Below are 15042 nucleotides of genomic sequence, written 5' to 3'. Positions count from 1 at the left end.
ACCCCACATAGAAGTGGGAAATGATGATGTAGACAAAGAAGAAGGAGGTGGACCATTGGTCAGAGACTGGATTTATTATCCACCATGGAATGTCTATTGCATACCGTGAAATTGTGCATTGTGTACTTCTCAGCCAGCACCGAAGATCCATCGAATTTTGTCTGTACTGGTTCAAGAGTGAATGAGCTCTAGACTGTTAATACGGTGAACCAGTGGAATAAGGAGGTCTTGAAGAGATGTGACACTGTCGTGTCCTAGTTCAGAAACCAAATGGGGCAATACTCCATTGCTGGAACTCCTCAATTAAGATCTCATCCTGGTTTCCTCTTCAGGTTATGGAGAAAAGTAAGGCAAGACTCTTCTCCCGACTCGCCTCTTTAGCACCTGCTTTGCCTACGGCTAGTCTGTCTACAAATCCATAAGGATTTGCTGGACCTGGGTTCCCAATTTCCAAATGATTCGTGGAAGGGGGGTTATGGGAATTCTGTATAGTGATTCACTGTAACTTACTTCCCAATGCCATTGGCCATATCAATGTTTCCTGTACCAAACCACAACATAAGACGGATTCATCGGAAAGGAGATAGGGCACCAAAGTTCCTCCGAAGTTGAGGCTACAGTGTTGGTAACAAAATCAACGTCATCAGGCCAGAACCCTGGAACATGACTTGAAATTTTACATAAAGTACATGCAAGATTCTATAAAACATTGTGTACCAAAGAACTACTTGGAAAAAAAATGATTCTCACTGTCTCTCCTCAACTAAAACACCAGCTGTAACCCAATCAAACATATCCATCAATCACTACACGAAGGTGCTTGAACCTGAGCGATAGATTTATTAGATTCCTGTTGCTAGCATTCTAGCTTGGGAGGTTGTGTACAAGTTCTTTTATCTGACTTTTCTCTATTAACTTGCCTCCTCACAGAGGGATCTTTTGTTTCAGAGGTCTGCCACTTTTCCAAGTCTGCGGCCCTCATTATAAGCATCTAGGGTTCCCCTTCAGAGGAATCTAGCAATTTAGCAATTCCTCACTTCCAGAGGATGATCTTACTATTGACTCTCTAAAGCCTCTGTCCCATTCCTCCAAGCCAAGAATTTGTGAGTGGACTGTCATCACCCTTTCAGGAATATCCCTCCGGCTGAGCATCCCTCTTTGGAGTAGAATCCTAACTTAACCTTTTCTTCCAAGAATGACTTGCTGCCCAGATGATCTAGAACTCTAGCTGTTCTTTACAACAAGTTTATATCCAACAAGAGCTTTCCCGTCTTGTCTTAGACCTTCTTTGCCTTGAACAACTTCTGTAGACCAGGTTCTTGAATCTCCTACATGATCTTTTGGAAGCACTTTCTGTGGGAGCTATACCACTCCTCGTCACTCATGTCGTGAGTGCTTGTCATCTAGACATGTATTGCTTTCAGATGCTCTTCATCTCATCTTCTGATCAAATTGTCTCGCCAAGCTTCTGCTGTCATGTGTTCTCCTATGAGCACTTCTCTCCTGAACATGCATTGCCATGTCATGTGATTTCTGCATTGCTTTTCTTTAGTAAAGCAAAGTTCTAGGTAAGCCTCACCACAATCTCTTGTCCCCTGCAATCTTTCAACCTTTCCTCCTGAAAAGGGGGTTGGGGTACTTGAAGGATAAAATCTGTTTGCCTTACAATACCTTGGGAATGCTATCCATCAAATACAAGCATTTGCCTGCAGAGCAAGTTGGTGCTCACATCTCTCACGTTTTTGGCAGGTATGAGGTATGTCATCAGCAATCTTTTTTTTATAACTTCTTCACAGCACTATTCATCTGCTCGCTGCATACCCTCTTCATCAGAAAAGTTAAGTCAGAATTAAAATGGCCCCCTCTGATCCTGCGTCTCCTGTAACCGATCAGCACGATTGGACTAATATTGAGGTAAGACAGTCGTGGAACATTCAGAGGATTTGGTAGAGAATTATTGGCTCTTTCCAGCAGAACCTTTTCTGCATTCAGTGAAGAGAAGGATCAATATTCAATCAAATAGCCACCTCTAGATAATGCTGCGCCGGTAGAATGGAGGAAAACGATGAGACATCTTTCACCCTTCTCAGTAAATGCCCGTAAGAAAAAGGGCAAGAATTTCAAGGTTACTCCTAAAGTTGCCTTGTCATCTGGACCTAGTCTTTCACAGATTCCAGACCAGGTTATATCAGATGGACCTTCTTATCAATCTGGAAAAGACAAATTTGCAAATAAGAACGCGGACTCTGAGCCAACAGTGCCCAGACCTTCTTAAGTAGAAGTAGGTCGGGAATTGACTACTTACATAAAGTACTTCATTTATATGCAGAATGTAAGGACATTAGCAATAGGCCTAGGTGTGGTTAGACCCAGACTAGAATTTCTCTCATCAGTCCCTTAGATGTAATCAGCAAGGTAGAAACAGATTTCAGGACTCTTAGGTGGGCAGATACTCCTGCTTGATTCTGGCAGCTTTTCCAAGTCAATGAAGGTACTACTGCACTACCATAGAGTACTGGTCTGGCACAGTCGGCAGTTACTGACCATAGTAAAAACCGAGCCTGATAGAAGCTAGGGCAAGAAAGTGCTTGATGCACTGGAAAGCCAACCAGTGGGCCAGTTGGTGCTCATGCTTCATGATGCTGTGAACTCTTATTTATTATAATAGGATCAGTAATTATGACTTACTCTGCAACTTCATGTTTACACCAGCAGAGAAAGACACAGCCGTAGAGAAAGGAGATGGGAGATGGAGGATGCCCTCCGGTAGTGTCCTTTCACCATCCCAAGGCTTTGAAGTCATGAGTCAGGACAGGTAAAGCATTCTAGAGACCAGCGCAGAGAGGATGAGCTTGTCTGCTGCAATCTATCCTCGAGATTCCATCTCCATAACCAGGGTCACAGAAGAGGTAGGGAGGAAAAGAAAGGTAAACAGTCTTTGCCAGGAAGAGTATACCTCCACTAGAAAGTCAAATGAAGCCAGTAATGGTCCTCCAATCCAGGTACAGAAAGTTGCTTGGAGGAGTTCCTCTGATTAGGTTAACCTCCTCTCATTCATTACCTCTCCCATTCCTCCCATCCCCCAGGAACATTATTATCATATTGCTAGAGGTCTACAGGATTTCTTGCCCTACAGAAAAGAAGTGCATATTTAAGGTGCACCTCAGGAGGTATACAACCTCAACAAATTCATCCAAAAATACCCCTCAGAATGGTTACCACGGTCAACCAAGTGAAAAGACCTCAGTCAAGATTATGCCTACTTTCAGGATCCAGGTCACCATTCCTCCAGGAAAGATCTCGTAAGTCTTTACAAGGGTCTTTGAGCTTAGCTAATCTTCTTATGGGTCCACACTACCAAAATCTACATGCCTACTACAATACTTAGACAACTGGTTTCTCTCCCTGGGTCAGAGAAAAAGAAGAACCAACCTGCCACTATATTCACCAAAGGGCCTCATGCCCTTTGGTTGTATGACCGTCTCAGAATTGGAGGATCTCTACTCCTTCCCTTCTGAGACAGGGTTCTACTAAGAAAGACTGCCACATTTGTGGAAGGCAGTTTATTCTCTCAGCTTGCCAGTAGCTTTTACGTCTCCGACTCTAACAGTGGGAACCTGAATCAGCTTGGGTGCAATATTTAGACGACCCAATGTTCTCTGTGAGAATAGAAGTCCAAGAAAAATTTCCCAATCGTGGTTGGATGAAGAAATCCTCCTGCAAGAGCAAGAGCACTCTGGCTGCCTGTGCCTCCCCTGTAGTTGCTCCTCTTTATTGATACATCCCATGAGGGATGGGGAATTCACTGAGGCCACCAACACATGACATCCAGCTCCTTACTATTTCTCTTCAGCTGTGTTAATTATAAATGAGGACTCTTGAGGGCAGAAAGCAATGTGATTGCAATATTCGCCCATTTTATTCCCCATGAGAGTACATGGTAGTAGACAAGTTAAGCAGGAAGACCTTATAGATGGCTCAGAGTGGTCCTTATGTCATCAGATTAGTAACCATTGTAGGGTTCTCCAACTGTGGACCTCTTCGTTGACACATCGCTGAACAATAAGCAGCATGTAAGGTGCTGTTCCAACAACCATGGGATAGTCTCGACACGTGCTTTTCTGCCAATTGCAGAGTCCTGGACCAACTATGAGACACTCCTAACTCAAGTTAAAAGCTTCATGCCACACATGAAGTGAGACCTAGATCTACTTCTCCTCCTAACCTAGTACTTAGGATGCTCCATTGTGTCCACAGAGGGAATGGTACTGAAACCTACTGTTCCTATCAACAAAGAGAGAGAGAATTTCCCAGCTCTCCCAGACCTTCTTTGTCTGCCCATGCCAAATTTTCAACAATGCACCGTGATTCCTTATTCCTTAATATTCAATCATGTAAGATGTCCCATTTCTCTTGAGAATCAAGAGTACAGTTGATGTCTGTATAGCCCACCACAAATCCTTGGTAACTAAAACACTAGGTCAAGTAGTTCATCTTCTGTGGTTGGTGTCATAGGAGGGATACCTCTCCCCTTGGAGGCTATGCCCCTGATCCCAGACTTTTGTAATACCTTCGTCACCTTCGTCAGAAGAAACTGCTCCATTTCAGAAGTTATTGTTTAGACCAAGGGAGTGAATATTCTTATGAGAAAGTGTCTTATGTTCATTCAGAGGTTTGAGCAGACCTGTCCTCCAATTGAGGTGGTCCACCATTCTGGAACATATACCACTTTTACGTTTGCTAAAAGGGCACCCTACAAACTGTTGAGGCAAGCTTCGAACATGGACCTTATCCTGAAAACTATGAAGCTTATACTAGCTGGGACCTTGGACTGTGAAGCTCAGCAACACACTTGGTCATGCCGAGACTAAACAAACCAGGAAAACACTTTCAACATCATAAATTCAAGGGCTGACTCCAGATTTCTATAGTTTAAAGTTGTGGGACTTGCGGACATCCCTAACTGACAATCCTGACCAGCTTTTACCATGTCCTGTAGGTGCTATTTCCAATGTATGAGGCCCTGTGAAACTTCACCTCACCATCTCTTTGTTAGCCAGGAAGCTCAATTGCCTACCTGTCCCGTAGTTTACACCTCGTTACCATTTTAACAGCAATATTCCAGCTTTGCTGTTACTTGTCTCCTTTAGTATAGGACTGAGGTTTGTATAGTTAAGAATAATACAAATTAATTTTTAAAAAGTTGAGTTTTCCAATATGAATTTTGCTTAATCAACTTAAAAATTTCATGAAGCTTACCTTAGGATATTGACCAGTTTTGTGTCTTCGATAAAGGACAACAGCTACTACAAGGCCGCATACTAGCATGGCAGATATAACTGTGAAAATTACACTAGCAGCCAGATATGGTGGTTCTAGTGCCACTGCTTCACTAACAACTTCTCTTGTCCCTGAGCGAATTTCAAGTGGTGTTTCCCATCTAGGCTCCGATACTTGATGGTGGAACCATGATGCACGTAAATCAGCTGGTAAACGTGCATCGTCAAGCTCTAAAGCAAGTTCACCATTTTTTACCTGCATGAAATTGTAAATTTTGTGTTAATGTCTGGTTTTGACTTTCAATTGCCTAAAAATAGTAGTTTAAAAATTAATGCTATGTAAATTTAGCAGGTAATTAGTAGTTGACTTTAGTTAAATGCTGTGTATGTAAAGAAGTACGATACAAAACCACATGTAGTTTATACAGTACTATAAAGTAGTTTCTCAATAAAGAAATTATTAAATTTTGATTTTATTCAGCCTTACTAAATACACCTTTGTACTGCCAGGGATATGCCGAACAAGAATCACTGAAGTAATATAAAATAGCCCTTACCTTTTCTTCTAGTTGATAAGCAACATCTATTTTGTTGTTTCCAAGAAGAGTGAATTTGACCTGAGTCAGATCTGGGAGATCTACTACCCCTACTTCATTCTCCAAAGTCTTTGCTGTCATTTGTTTGAGAAGACCCTTTACCTTTAAAAATAATTAACAAATTAAAAATGGTTCAATTAACCAAGTGAAAACCTGTTTCAATCAAATAATTAAATCAGTTTTGTAAAAAAATCTAATTTGAAATAAAAAATTCAATATTTTGAAAATTTTGTTTCCTTACTTGATCTTTAATTTGTGGTCCTTTGGCTTTTGCTAGGTGCTTAATGCCAGCTTCTCGTCCTCGGAATCCCAGAGTCACCACAACCGACTCGACTGCTACCAAATCTAATAAGAGGCAATAACTCATTAATTATATATACATGGGAGGGAAAATTGACTTATGACAGCACTGAAGGATTTAAAATGAGAAATCACAAAATTTATAAGCAAAATTACTATAGACATTATAGGTACTTATGTTGGGTCAGGTAAATTTTTTTTATAAAATAATAATACTGCAATTTATAATAACTATTATCATGAATTGCATTAGCAGCAATCTGAAGTTCCCAAGACTATTTAACCAAAGTCAAACATACCACATTCTCTTTCTCCACGGCTGAAGTACACAGTTGGCTGAGTTTTTCTTCCTGTTTCATCAACACACCAACATTTTGGCTCTTCAAGTTGTCCATCCTCCCCCTCAGTGGCAGTGTAACACTGAGTTGGGATAAATTTTCCATCTTCATCACACTGTGCAACATATCTAACGGAGTTGTTATCTTGGAGATGTCGTTGAAGGAGCTGACAACGGGTCAAAGTTGGCTCCCCTTCAAGATATATAGTCACTGGGCTTCCTACACTATGACTTTTAGTAATAATCCCACCTTGATCATTGCCGTCATCATTAACACCCTCTTCGGCATTTTCACTATTTCTTCCTGAATCCTGCTAAACAAAAGGTTTGCTTTAGTCTTTCTAGTAAAAAAAATGATCTTATAGTGAGCATGAGGATGGAACTAAAATAGGACATAGATTTAACAATTACTCAACGCATCTCTTGACTTGAAGTATTAAAACAATCTAATAGTTAATGGTAATTGGTACGTTTTCCATTCTTTAGTTTTCAAGGTGACAGTATTCCCTATTTCTTAATATCACAAGAAAGTGGGGGGAGGAAGAAGGGAGGACATATATATATATGAGCATCAGGTAGTAGAGAAATAAACTTATTATTTAAATTCTATTTTTATGAATTGCTCATTATCACACTCAGATAGAGGCGGGATGCCAGTATAGGAGTCAAAAATAAAATAAAAATTATACTCGATTGATATAGATTTAATGGGAATCATCTCAAAATACAGTTTGAAATATAAGACTGCAGATTGTTTTTCTAATGATATTTGAAACATTGAAAAAAATCTATTATTTAATTAAGATGAAAAATTTAGAGGATCACATTGTCAGTAGGTACTAAAGGACCAAGAGGCAATAAAAGAAAATCAAGCTTCTTCAAGATAATGTCCACCAAACCAGTACATTATGAAATCTCTAAATTTCTTTCCAATAAAATATTTCTGCAAAACTTAAGAGATGTAGGTTGACTCCAAATATCTTGAACCTTAACCTTCAAGGTTTATATAAGATTTGCATCCAACCTGGGAGAGTTTCTTTGACAAAACCCTTCAATAAGAAAAGATACTTCCGTTTACAAGAAGCCAAATTGAGAATCCCACATAGTCAATTAGGTGCACTACCTGCGATGTACATACTTTGCTAAAACATACACGAGTGGCTCATACTGAACATAGGCATCTATTTCAGATGAAATACTTTCAACCATTTCTAATAGGAGAAAATTAAATAAAAAATATTGCAAATACCTCCTTAAAATGATTTAGATCTCAGTGAAGGCAAAAAGGACACTGTCTTATGCTCCCATTAAAAGATAGAGCTTGCAGTTTATTGTCAGTTTAGCTGTTAAATCTATAGGAGAAAGTTTCCCAGAGATTCAAAATGGAACCTACTACACATGTGAAACCAAATCACAATCCTGACACGTAGCCTTGATTACTGGAAGCCTTTCAATACTGTCAGACTTGGATATATATATCCTTTATTGATCTCAAATACTTGACTACCAAATTAAGCATTCATCTACACCCTTTAAAGAATGAGATTGAAAATTATTTTTCTAATAGGACACCAGAAGTGGAAATTTGTTTCATAATAGAATTCCCCAAGTTTTAACTATACAACTTAGTAATTCAAGTTATTGATACCTTAAAAATAAACAAACTATTGTCACTTATACAAAATAATGGTGAACTGTTTTTTATACCAATAAAAGACACAAGAGTTGCAAAAACATTAGGTTTGAGAATGATCATTGAACGTCTCCTCAGGTGATTAGATGTATACCAATGTGTTTGGATGAACAACCTTTGATAGGGATTATCTGAGCATGCTGGTTAAAAGTAGCAAATACCTATAAGACAGGGAACTGAACAGACTGCCCCTCATCTCAGGTTATATACCCAATTGTAGGAGAGCAGGAACAGCATTCTCCCACCTGTTAAGTATTCCTACGAATATCTTCTAAAATATATGTTTAATACTGCAGTATATAGGTTAGGGACAGCGTGATATGGCTGGATAGTAAACTAACCCCATCATCAACTACCAAGAATATGATTGATAGATGACTTGAGGGAGGGAAATAATTGTGATACAATTAAATGTAATTATTATTATTATTATTATTATTATTATTATTATTACTATCCAAGCTACAACCCTAATTGGAAAAGCAAGATGCTATAAGCCCAGGGGCTCCAACAGGGAAAAATAGCCCAGTGAGGAAAGGAAATAAGGAAATAAATAACTGAAGAGAACAAATTAACAATAAACCATTCTAAAAAAAGTAATGTCAAAAGAGATATATCATATATAAACTATTAACAACGTCAACAACAAATATGTCATATATAAACTATAAAAAGACTCATGTCCGCCTGGTCAACAAAAAAGCATTTGCTCCAACTTTGAACTTTTGAAGTTCTACTGATTCAACAACCCGATTAGGAAGATCATTCCACAACTTGGTAACAGCTGGAATAAAACTTCTAGAGTACTGCGTAGTATTGAGTCTTATGATGGAGAAGGCCTGGCTATTAGAATTAACTGCCTGCCTAGTATTACGAACAGGATAGAATTGTCTAGGGAGATCTGAATGTAAAGGATGGTCAGAGTTGTGAAAAATCTTATGTAACATGCATAATGAACTAATTGAACGACGGTGCCAGAGATTAATATCTATCTCAGGAATAAGAAATTTAATAGACCGTAAGTTTCTGTCCAACAAATTAAGATGAGAATCAGCAGCTGAAGACCAGACAGGAGAACAATACTCAAAACAAGGTAGAATAAAAGAATTAATATTCACCATAAGCCATCAAGCCAACCACAATGAGGTTATCCAGCCTAGATGTGATGTAGACCATTGTACTATAACTGAATAATAGAAGGAATGAAGAAACAAAAGGCGCCAGCAAAAAACAACCCTTCTGCATTGTTACCATTAATAGTACAGTATACTGCTGAAGCGAGTACCTAAAAAAATCAAAGAAACGATTCATGGCGGGGAAAAATTAATACTAGTAAAGACAGCATGATATTAACTGACAAGGGAAGTCATGCATGAAAATGAAAATCATTTAATTAATGAATGCCACTGCTACTAAATCAGGAATTACCATAAAATAAGACATAAGAAACAACCTGAACACTTGACTCAATAATGTTCTTGCACGTGAAGCATACACATGATCAGAAAAAACACAGCTATTCATGGGCATGACAAACAACAAATGGTGGTTGAGGATTAGTTGTGACGTAGGTACGCTGTTAATGACTTGAAACGATGGTTCTTTTCTAGGACAGCGTGCTTGATGCCACTCATAGCAAACTATGTTCAGCTTCCTACGAGATGTGGCAAGTTAAAATTAGTTTGAACTTTTAGGTATCCCCCATACCTAAGTCCATGCTTTGCATGATGATACACTGTCCAAAGAGCTGGGGAACAATATTTCTTTGGTAATCAGGTCATATTCAATTTCCTGTTATAGCCTTTAGCATGAGTCTTTGGAGACCACAAAGAATATCTGCAAAAATTAAGTTTTTCCTTCATCAAAACTACTTATTCAACAGTTTATATTAGAGACCAAATTAAAATATTTTTTTAAATAATCTAATTTAAATACTTAACAGTTTTCTGAAAGGCTACCTACTATGTACCATAACTTATGTGTATGAGGTAAAGGGGATTGTTTAAAGCATGTATGGCACTAGTACCTACCTTTACCTTATAGGAGATAAGTATGAAATGCTTTCAACATATGAATTCTTATCTAGCCCAAACTGCCACTTATAAAGATTATATTAGAAATTAATAAATATCCACTTACTTCTTCAAAAGTGAAAGTTAAACGTGTCTTTGGGGCTTCAGTAGGTGAAAGACAAGAAAGTGGAAGACCCTGTTCATTAACAAAATGGGCTGTGCAAGTGCATGGATCAGTCTGACAAATAGCATCAGGATGGCCATGACATGTTTTGTTGCTACAAGCTTCAGACCTTGAGCAAGACTGTGGTTCCATGCTGGCAGCTGACCAATAAGGGCACAATACCATATCTGAAAGACAAATACAGTATGATAAATTCAATACCGTATTTTCTGCAAGTCCATGTCTTTTTGTTTGTTTTTACTGTGCAGCATTAAAGATATTAAAAATCTCACAATATTGCAATTTTAGTATTCTCCAATATTAAACTATTTATAAATCAAAACATACTACTACACTGTACTCACTAGGGCATCGTGCTTCACATTCATTTTTAGTCCTGAAGTTGTTCCCATTTCCTCCACATCCACTATACAAGAATGGTTCACATTTTCTGGTTTCAATGTTGTAATACCAACGGGCTTCTCCTGCTGTGCACACTCCAGCCTGTACTGGTTGACTGCATATATCTATTAAAGAAAGAATACTTTGTTGAACCAATACTTAAAAATTTACTGACTTCTAAATTCAATGAAGCCATCATACTAAGAACATCAAATAGGATATTCAAAAATTGTAATATGTAGTACCATTTCCTGAAAATCAACTTTTACCTAAAAGATATAATTTTTATTTTTGATACAATATTAGTGTTTTCTCATATTTTCTCATTAGTCAACATTTTGACATCTCATTGACTACTGCTATCTATTCATCATCAAGGCCAAATAATGTTTTATTTAAAAATCAAATCAGAATTTTTCTCATGTAGATCCATCTGTTATACAGCCACCCTAGACAATACTAACTTTTGTCAAAGGCGATAGAAAAAATAATAAAAGTTATTGTGCCAGTGCCATTTGGAGATTCTAATTATTGCTACTCACTGGCAGCACATTTCCATGGAATCTGGACAAGAGGGAACTCCACACATGAGCAACGTGCAACACCTGTTCGAAAATTGCATACATAGTCTAGATAACCAATCACTATGTATCTAAAGAGTGCGATCAAGAGAACAAAACTGCTGTGCAGTCGAGTACTCTTTAGTAGGTTCAACATAAGATGTAACACAAACAACTTTGAAGACCTTTACAACTTACTTAGGCATCCTAAAGAGAAATCAATTTCATTGATGTATCCTAAAGGGCAATCGCATTTCAAATATTACGCAGGACTGTAAAATCGAAAAATCTATCGCAGTCTTGTACGGCAAGTACTTAATTTGTAAGCACAAAAAGAATGCTAATACAGTACCAAAATCAAATACAGTATTTACGAATATTAGAACACTTACAATTTTATATTCCAAAATGCTTCTGAGTAATAAGTAATGTTAATTCTGTTGGAAAAAAAGTAAATATAGCTACACAAAAGTGTAAGACTAATAAAGCTGTCCACAAGACAGGACGCAATTAATAAAACTGAGAAAGGAGTCACAATTATTATATTTTAAGGATACCAATGAATTTTGGAAACTGATAACTGTAGTACAGCTCTATTAACATTCAATTAACTTCAAATGAAGAGAAACAAAAATGGAAAAATTAATAAAAGAACACATAAATAACGATAGAAAGGCTATCCAAAGTCTTTTATTTTTTCTTCATAGTGTTACTGCATAAATTTCTCAAAGTTTGATATGTGTGCTAATGGCATACTCGTAAAAATCACAGGGAAACATGATGCTCAGATGCAAAGAACCACAGGAAAAATGAAAATAGGAAATATAAGAAGTCCTGCCTAGTTTTTTGATACTTGAAGTCCTGCCTAGTTCCGTGATACTTGAAGTCCTGCCTAGTTCCGTGATACTTCTTCTGAGGACTGATTTTTTTAACATGGTTTTTTTACATTTTATAGGTATAGTAAACGTATGAACATACATAGATTTATAGAACAATGTTACTCCCAAACCAGCTACCTGGACTGTTATCAGGTGTTTCCTGGGTGGAGGTCAAGCCTCATTAGCCATGTGCCAGAAAGGGACATTTCTGATGACCGGTAAATTTGTTTAGGCTTCTAATACAATACATACATACAAAACTATCACTCACAACCATAAAGACCAAGAAAACCAACACCATGAATTGAAATAATGTAAAACCTGACACCAGTGCTAAAGAAAACAATGGAAAATAAATTATCAAACAATACTAAATGCAGGAAAGCAATTATTTAAAGTTCAAAATAAAGTAATAAAGCTCAAGAAGCAATTATACTATCTTTTATAAGCAGTAAAATCTTCAGTAAATCAATTCAACAGAAAGAAGTTGAAAAGGCTACACTATTCTTTCGGTACAAGTAAAAAGCAGAGGTCCCTGCATGGGTTTATTGCTGTCAATGCATCTCAAGCGGTGAATTGTACTGTAGGTATTATAGGTCTTGGCAGCATCTTTTTGGGTCCTAGCAGTACTCACTTTTTAGCTACTATACTCCAACTTCCTTCTTGCTTTCTTTCATAAATCTTGCTTTCCAACAGCATTTAGTTCGCACTGCAATTGAAGGGGTTTTCCCAAGTTGCACCTGGGTGCGGAATGACCTCCCAAGCCCCAGCGTGGGCCTCATGACCAAAATTCATAAACCAAATACAGAAGGCTATAGAAAATTTGAGCAAATACCAAGCCTGGGAAAAATTCAGCATGCTCAAAGGTGATTCAGTTACAATAAGGGAATCAGGAGGTAACCAACACATTGGCATTAACCAACAAAGAGTATGGTTATTAAACTTATTCTTCCTCCTTTTTTAGGGGAAGGACAGATTTGAAGTGACATGAAAATACGTTGCATAAAAGTAATGGGTTGAAAAACATATTTTAGATTTGCATATCCTTACCAGGGTTTTGACACTCTCGTCGGCATTCTTCTATATCATCAAAGTTGTTGTCATTTCCAAGACAGCCACCAAAGATGAATTCTTGACATTGATCTACAGTAGAATTGTAGAAATACCGTTTGAATGAGGCACGGCACATTCCCTTAGCTAATGGCTGAGAACATCTACTCTGGCAGTGGACCTTTTCACCAGTGGCACTGTGAAGAATCAGTCAATAAAAACATCCCTTTAAGGTACAGTAGTTGGAATATGGTCAATGTGGTGAAAAATAGAGGAAACATCTAGAATCCAAGTCAATAAACACAATTTTAAGGTACTTGATATGGTCAATTTGTTGTAAAATAGGAGACACATGAAGAATCATAAATTCATAAACTTCAAATTTAAAATAGTTGAAATACAAAATAATTTGGTGCTAAATACATAAACATGTGTCACCATTACCTAAAGTTCAGAATGCAAGATAAAATTACTACTCTGCTACCTTATAGCTATTAATTTTGCTTACCTATAGAAAGAAACCCGGCAATCATTACAGGGATCAGCTACACAAACAGCATCAGGATGGGAATGACAGGAAGCTCGTAAACATTCATCTTTACATACTCGAGGTCTTACTCCGTGCTGGCAAACAAATCCTACAGATACTTCTTCTAGAATTTGACCTGTAATAAAGCCTTGTATTAATAAAATCATGAAGTATATATACTTAAAAATCCTGATCAAGTACAGCTCAATCATAACTTCCATGGGGGCAATAGTGATAAGAAAAAAATCAGATCTATTAGGATTGCAAAGAACAGTGCACTTGATAAGGATTAAAAACTTACTAGGGCTCATTAATTGCTTTTAAAAATTGATGTGTGGCATATAAAATATATTCAGTTCGAACACTATATGTCGCATAATACAAATTGTATACTTAATAACAAACACTTAAGAGTGATTATTGTAATACAACAAATTACTAAATGGATAAACTGTGAATTAATAGGGTAGTAAATATCTTCAAACAATCCTTAAAAAACCTTATTACTTTTTAGTTTATAAAATTCTTACCATTGGGCCCACATTTAACATGTCCTCGGGTCAATGTCTCATGAATTGGACGGCCCTTGGCATCTACACACCATGTCAGACCACCAGAGCGCTGCTCCCGAGCAAAGGAGCCATCGGCTTCACAAAGGGGTGCTTGAACAGACATTCCTTGTGTTGATGATGGTGTCTCTGATGATTAAAAAAAGGAACAATACTAATTATGGCTATCCCTCATCTATATTTTTACATTATGGTTTGTTAAAGTGAAATGATTTATCACAAAGCGAGTATATTTTTACATTTTTTTCAATATTTAAAAGAAATATCTGTAAACAATCAATGATTAGTCTGATATGACCTCAAACTCTGCTTCTGATTACATTCTACTGACAAAAGGCATTTTGAAATATAACGAGGAATACTGTGCTCTGCTTCTAACATTAACAGCACTGTATTAGCTAGTTAACTAGATTGCCAAGTTAATAAAGAGTACTCTTATTAATACTCTTGACAACATAATGAAATAATAACAGTAAATTACTATCAGTGTAGTAATGAGCCGCCAAAACAAATATTTAATACTCCAATCTAAATTACTATCACTGCAATACTGAACCTCAAGAAAAAAAAATTCCAACATTCCAATAAGACAAAGTAAATTAGTTTCCTAGTGCTTATAAATTTCCTTGACTTTTTAAAGAGATAAATTACAAGCAATATGAAATTATGCAATT

General features: G+C 37.2%; 1 protein-coding gene and 1 long non-coding RNA gene across 8 annotated transcripts in view; one reads left to right on the top strand and one right to left on the bottom strand.

Moving 5' to 3' along the window:
- The window catches only part of LOC137658675 (uncharacterized), a 128469-nt gene extending 123038 nt beyond the window's left edge, over positions 1-5431 (top strand). The window contains exon 4 of the long non-coding RNA XR_011047396.1: positions 5296-5431. This is a non-coding gene — a long non-coding RNA (uncharacterized lncRNA). The remainder of the gene's footprint in view (positions 1-5295) is intronic.
- The window catches only part of LOC137658639 (uncharacterized), a 189780-nt gene that overhangs the window by 5282 nt on the left and 169456 nt on the right, over positions 1-15042 (bottom strand). For 5 of the 7 annotated variants that reach the window (XM_068393578.1, XM_068393611.1, XM_068393599.1 and 2 more), the window contains 9 exons: positions 14330-14497; positions 13779-13935; positions 13271-13467; positions 10746-10907; positions 10345-10568; positions 6475-6826; positions 6117-6220; positions 5837-5977; positions 5260-5535 (listed from right to left, as the gene is read on the bottom strand). In XM_068393578.1, the coding sequence (XP_068249679.1) occupies positions 5260-5535; positions 5837-5977; positions 6117-6220; positions 6475-6826; positions 10345-10568; positions 10746-10907; positions 13271-13467; positions 13779-13935; positions 14330-14497 (1781 nt within the window). The remainder of the gene's footprint in view (positions 1-5259; positions 5536-5836; positions 5978-6116; positions 6221-6474; positions 6827-10344; positions 10569-10745; positions 10908-13270; positions 13468-13778; positions 13936-14329; positions 14498-15042) is intronic. The other 2 variants (XM_068393587.1, XM_068393605.1) reach the window with 1 other exon arrangement.

The sequence above is a fragment of the Palaemon carinicauda genome, chromosome 1, assembly GCF_036898095.1.
Source record: "Palaemon carinicauda isolate YSFRI2023 chromosome 1, ASM3689809v2, whole genome shotgun sequence".
Lineage (NCBI taxonomy): Eukaryota > Metazoa > Arthropoda > Malacostraca > Decapoda > Palaemonidae > Palaemon > Palaemon carinicauda.
This window is presented reverse-complemented; position numbering and strand designations above follow the sequence as displayed.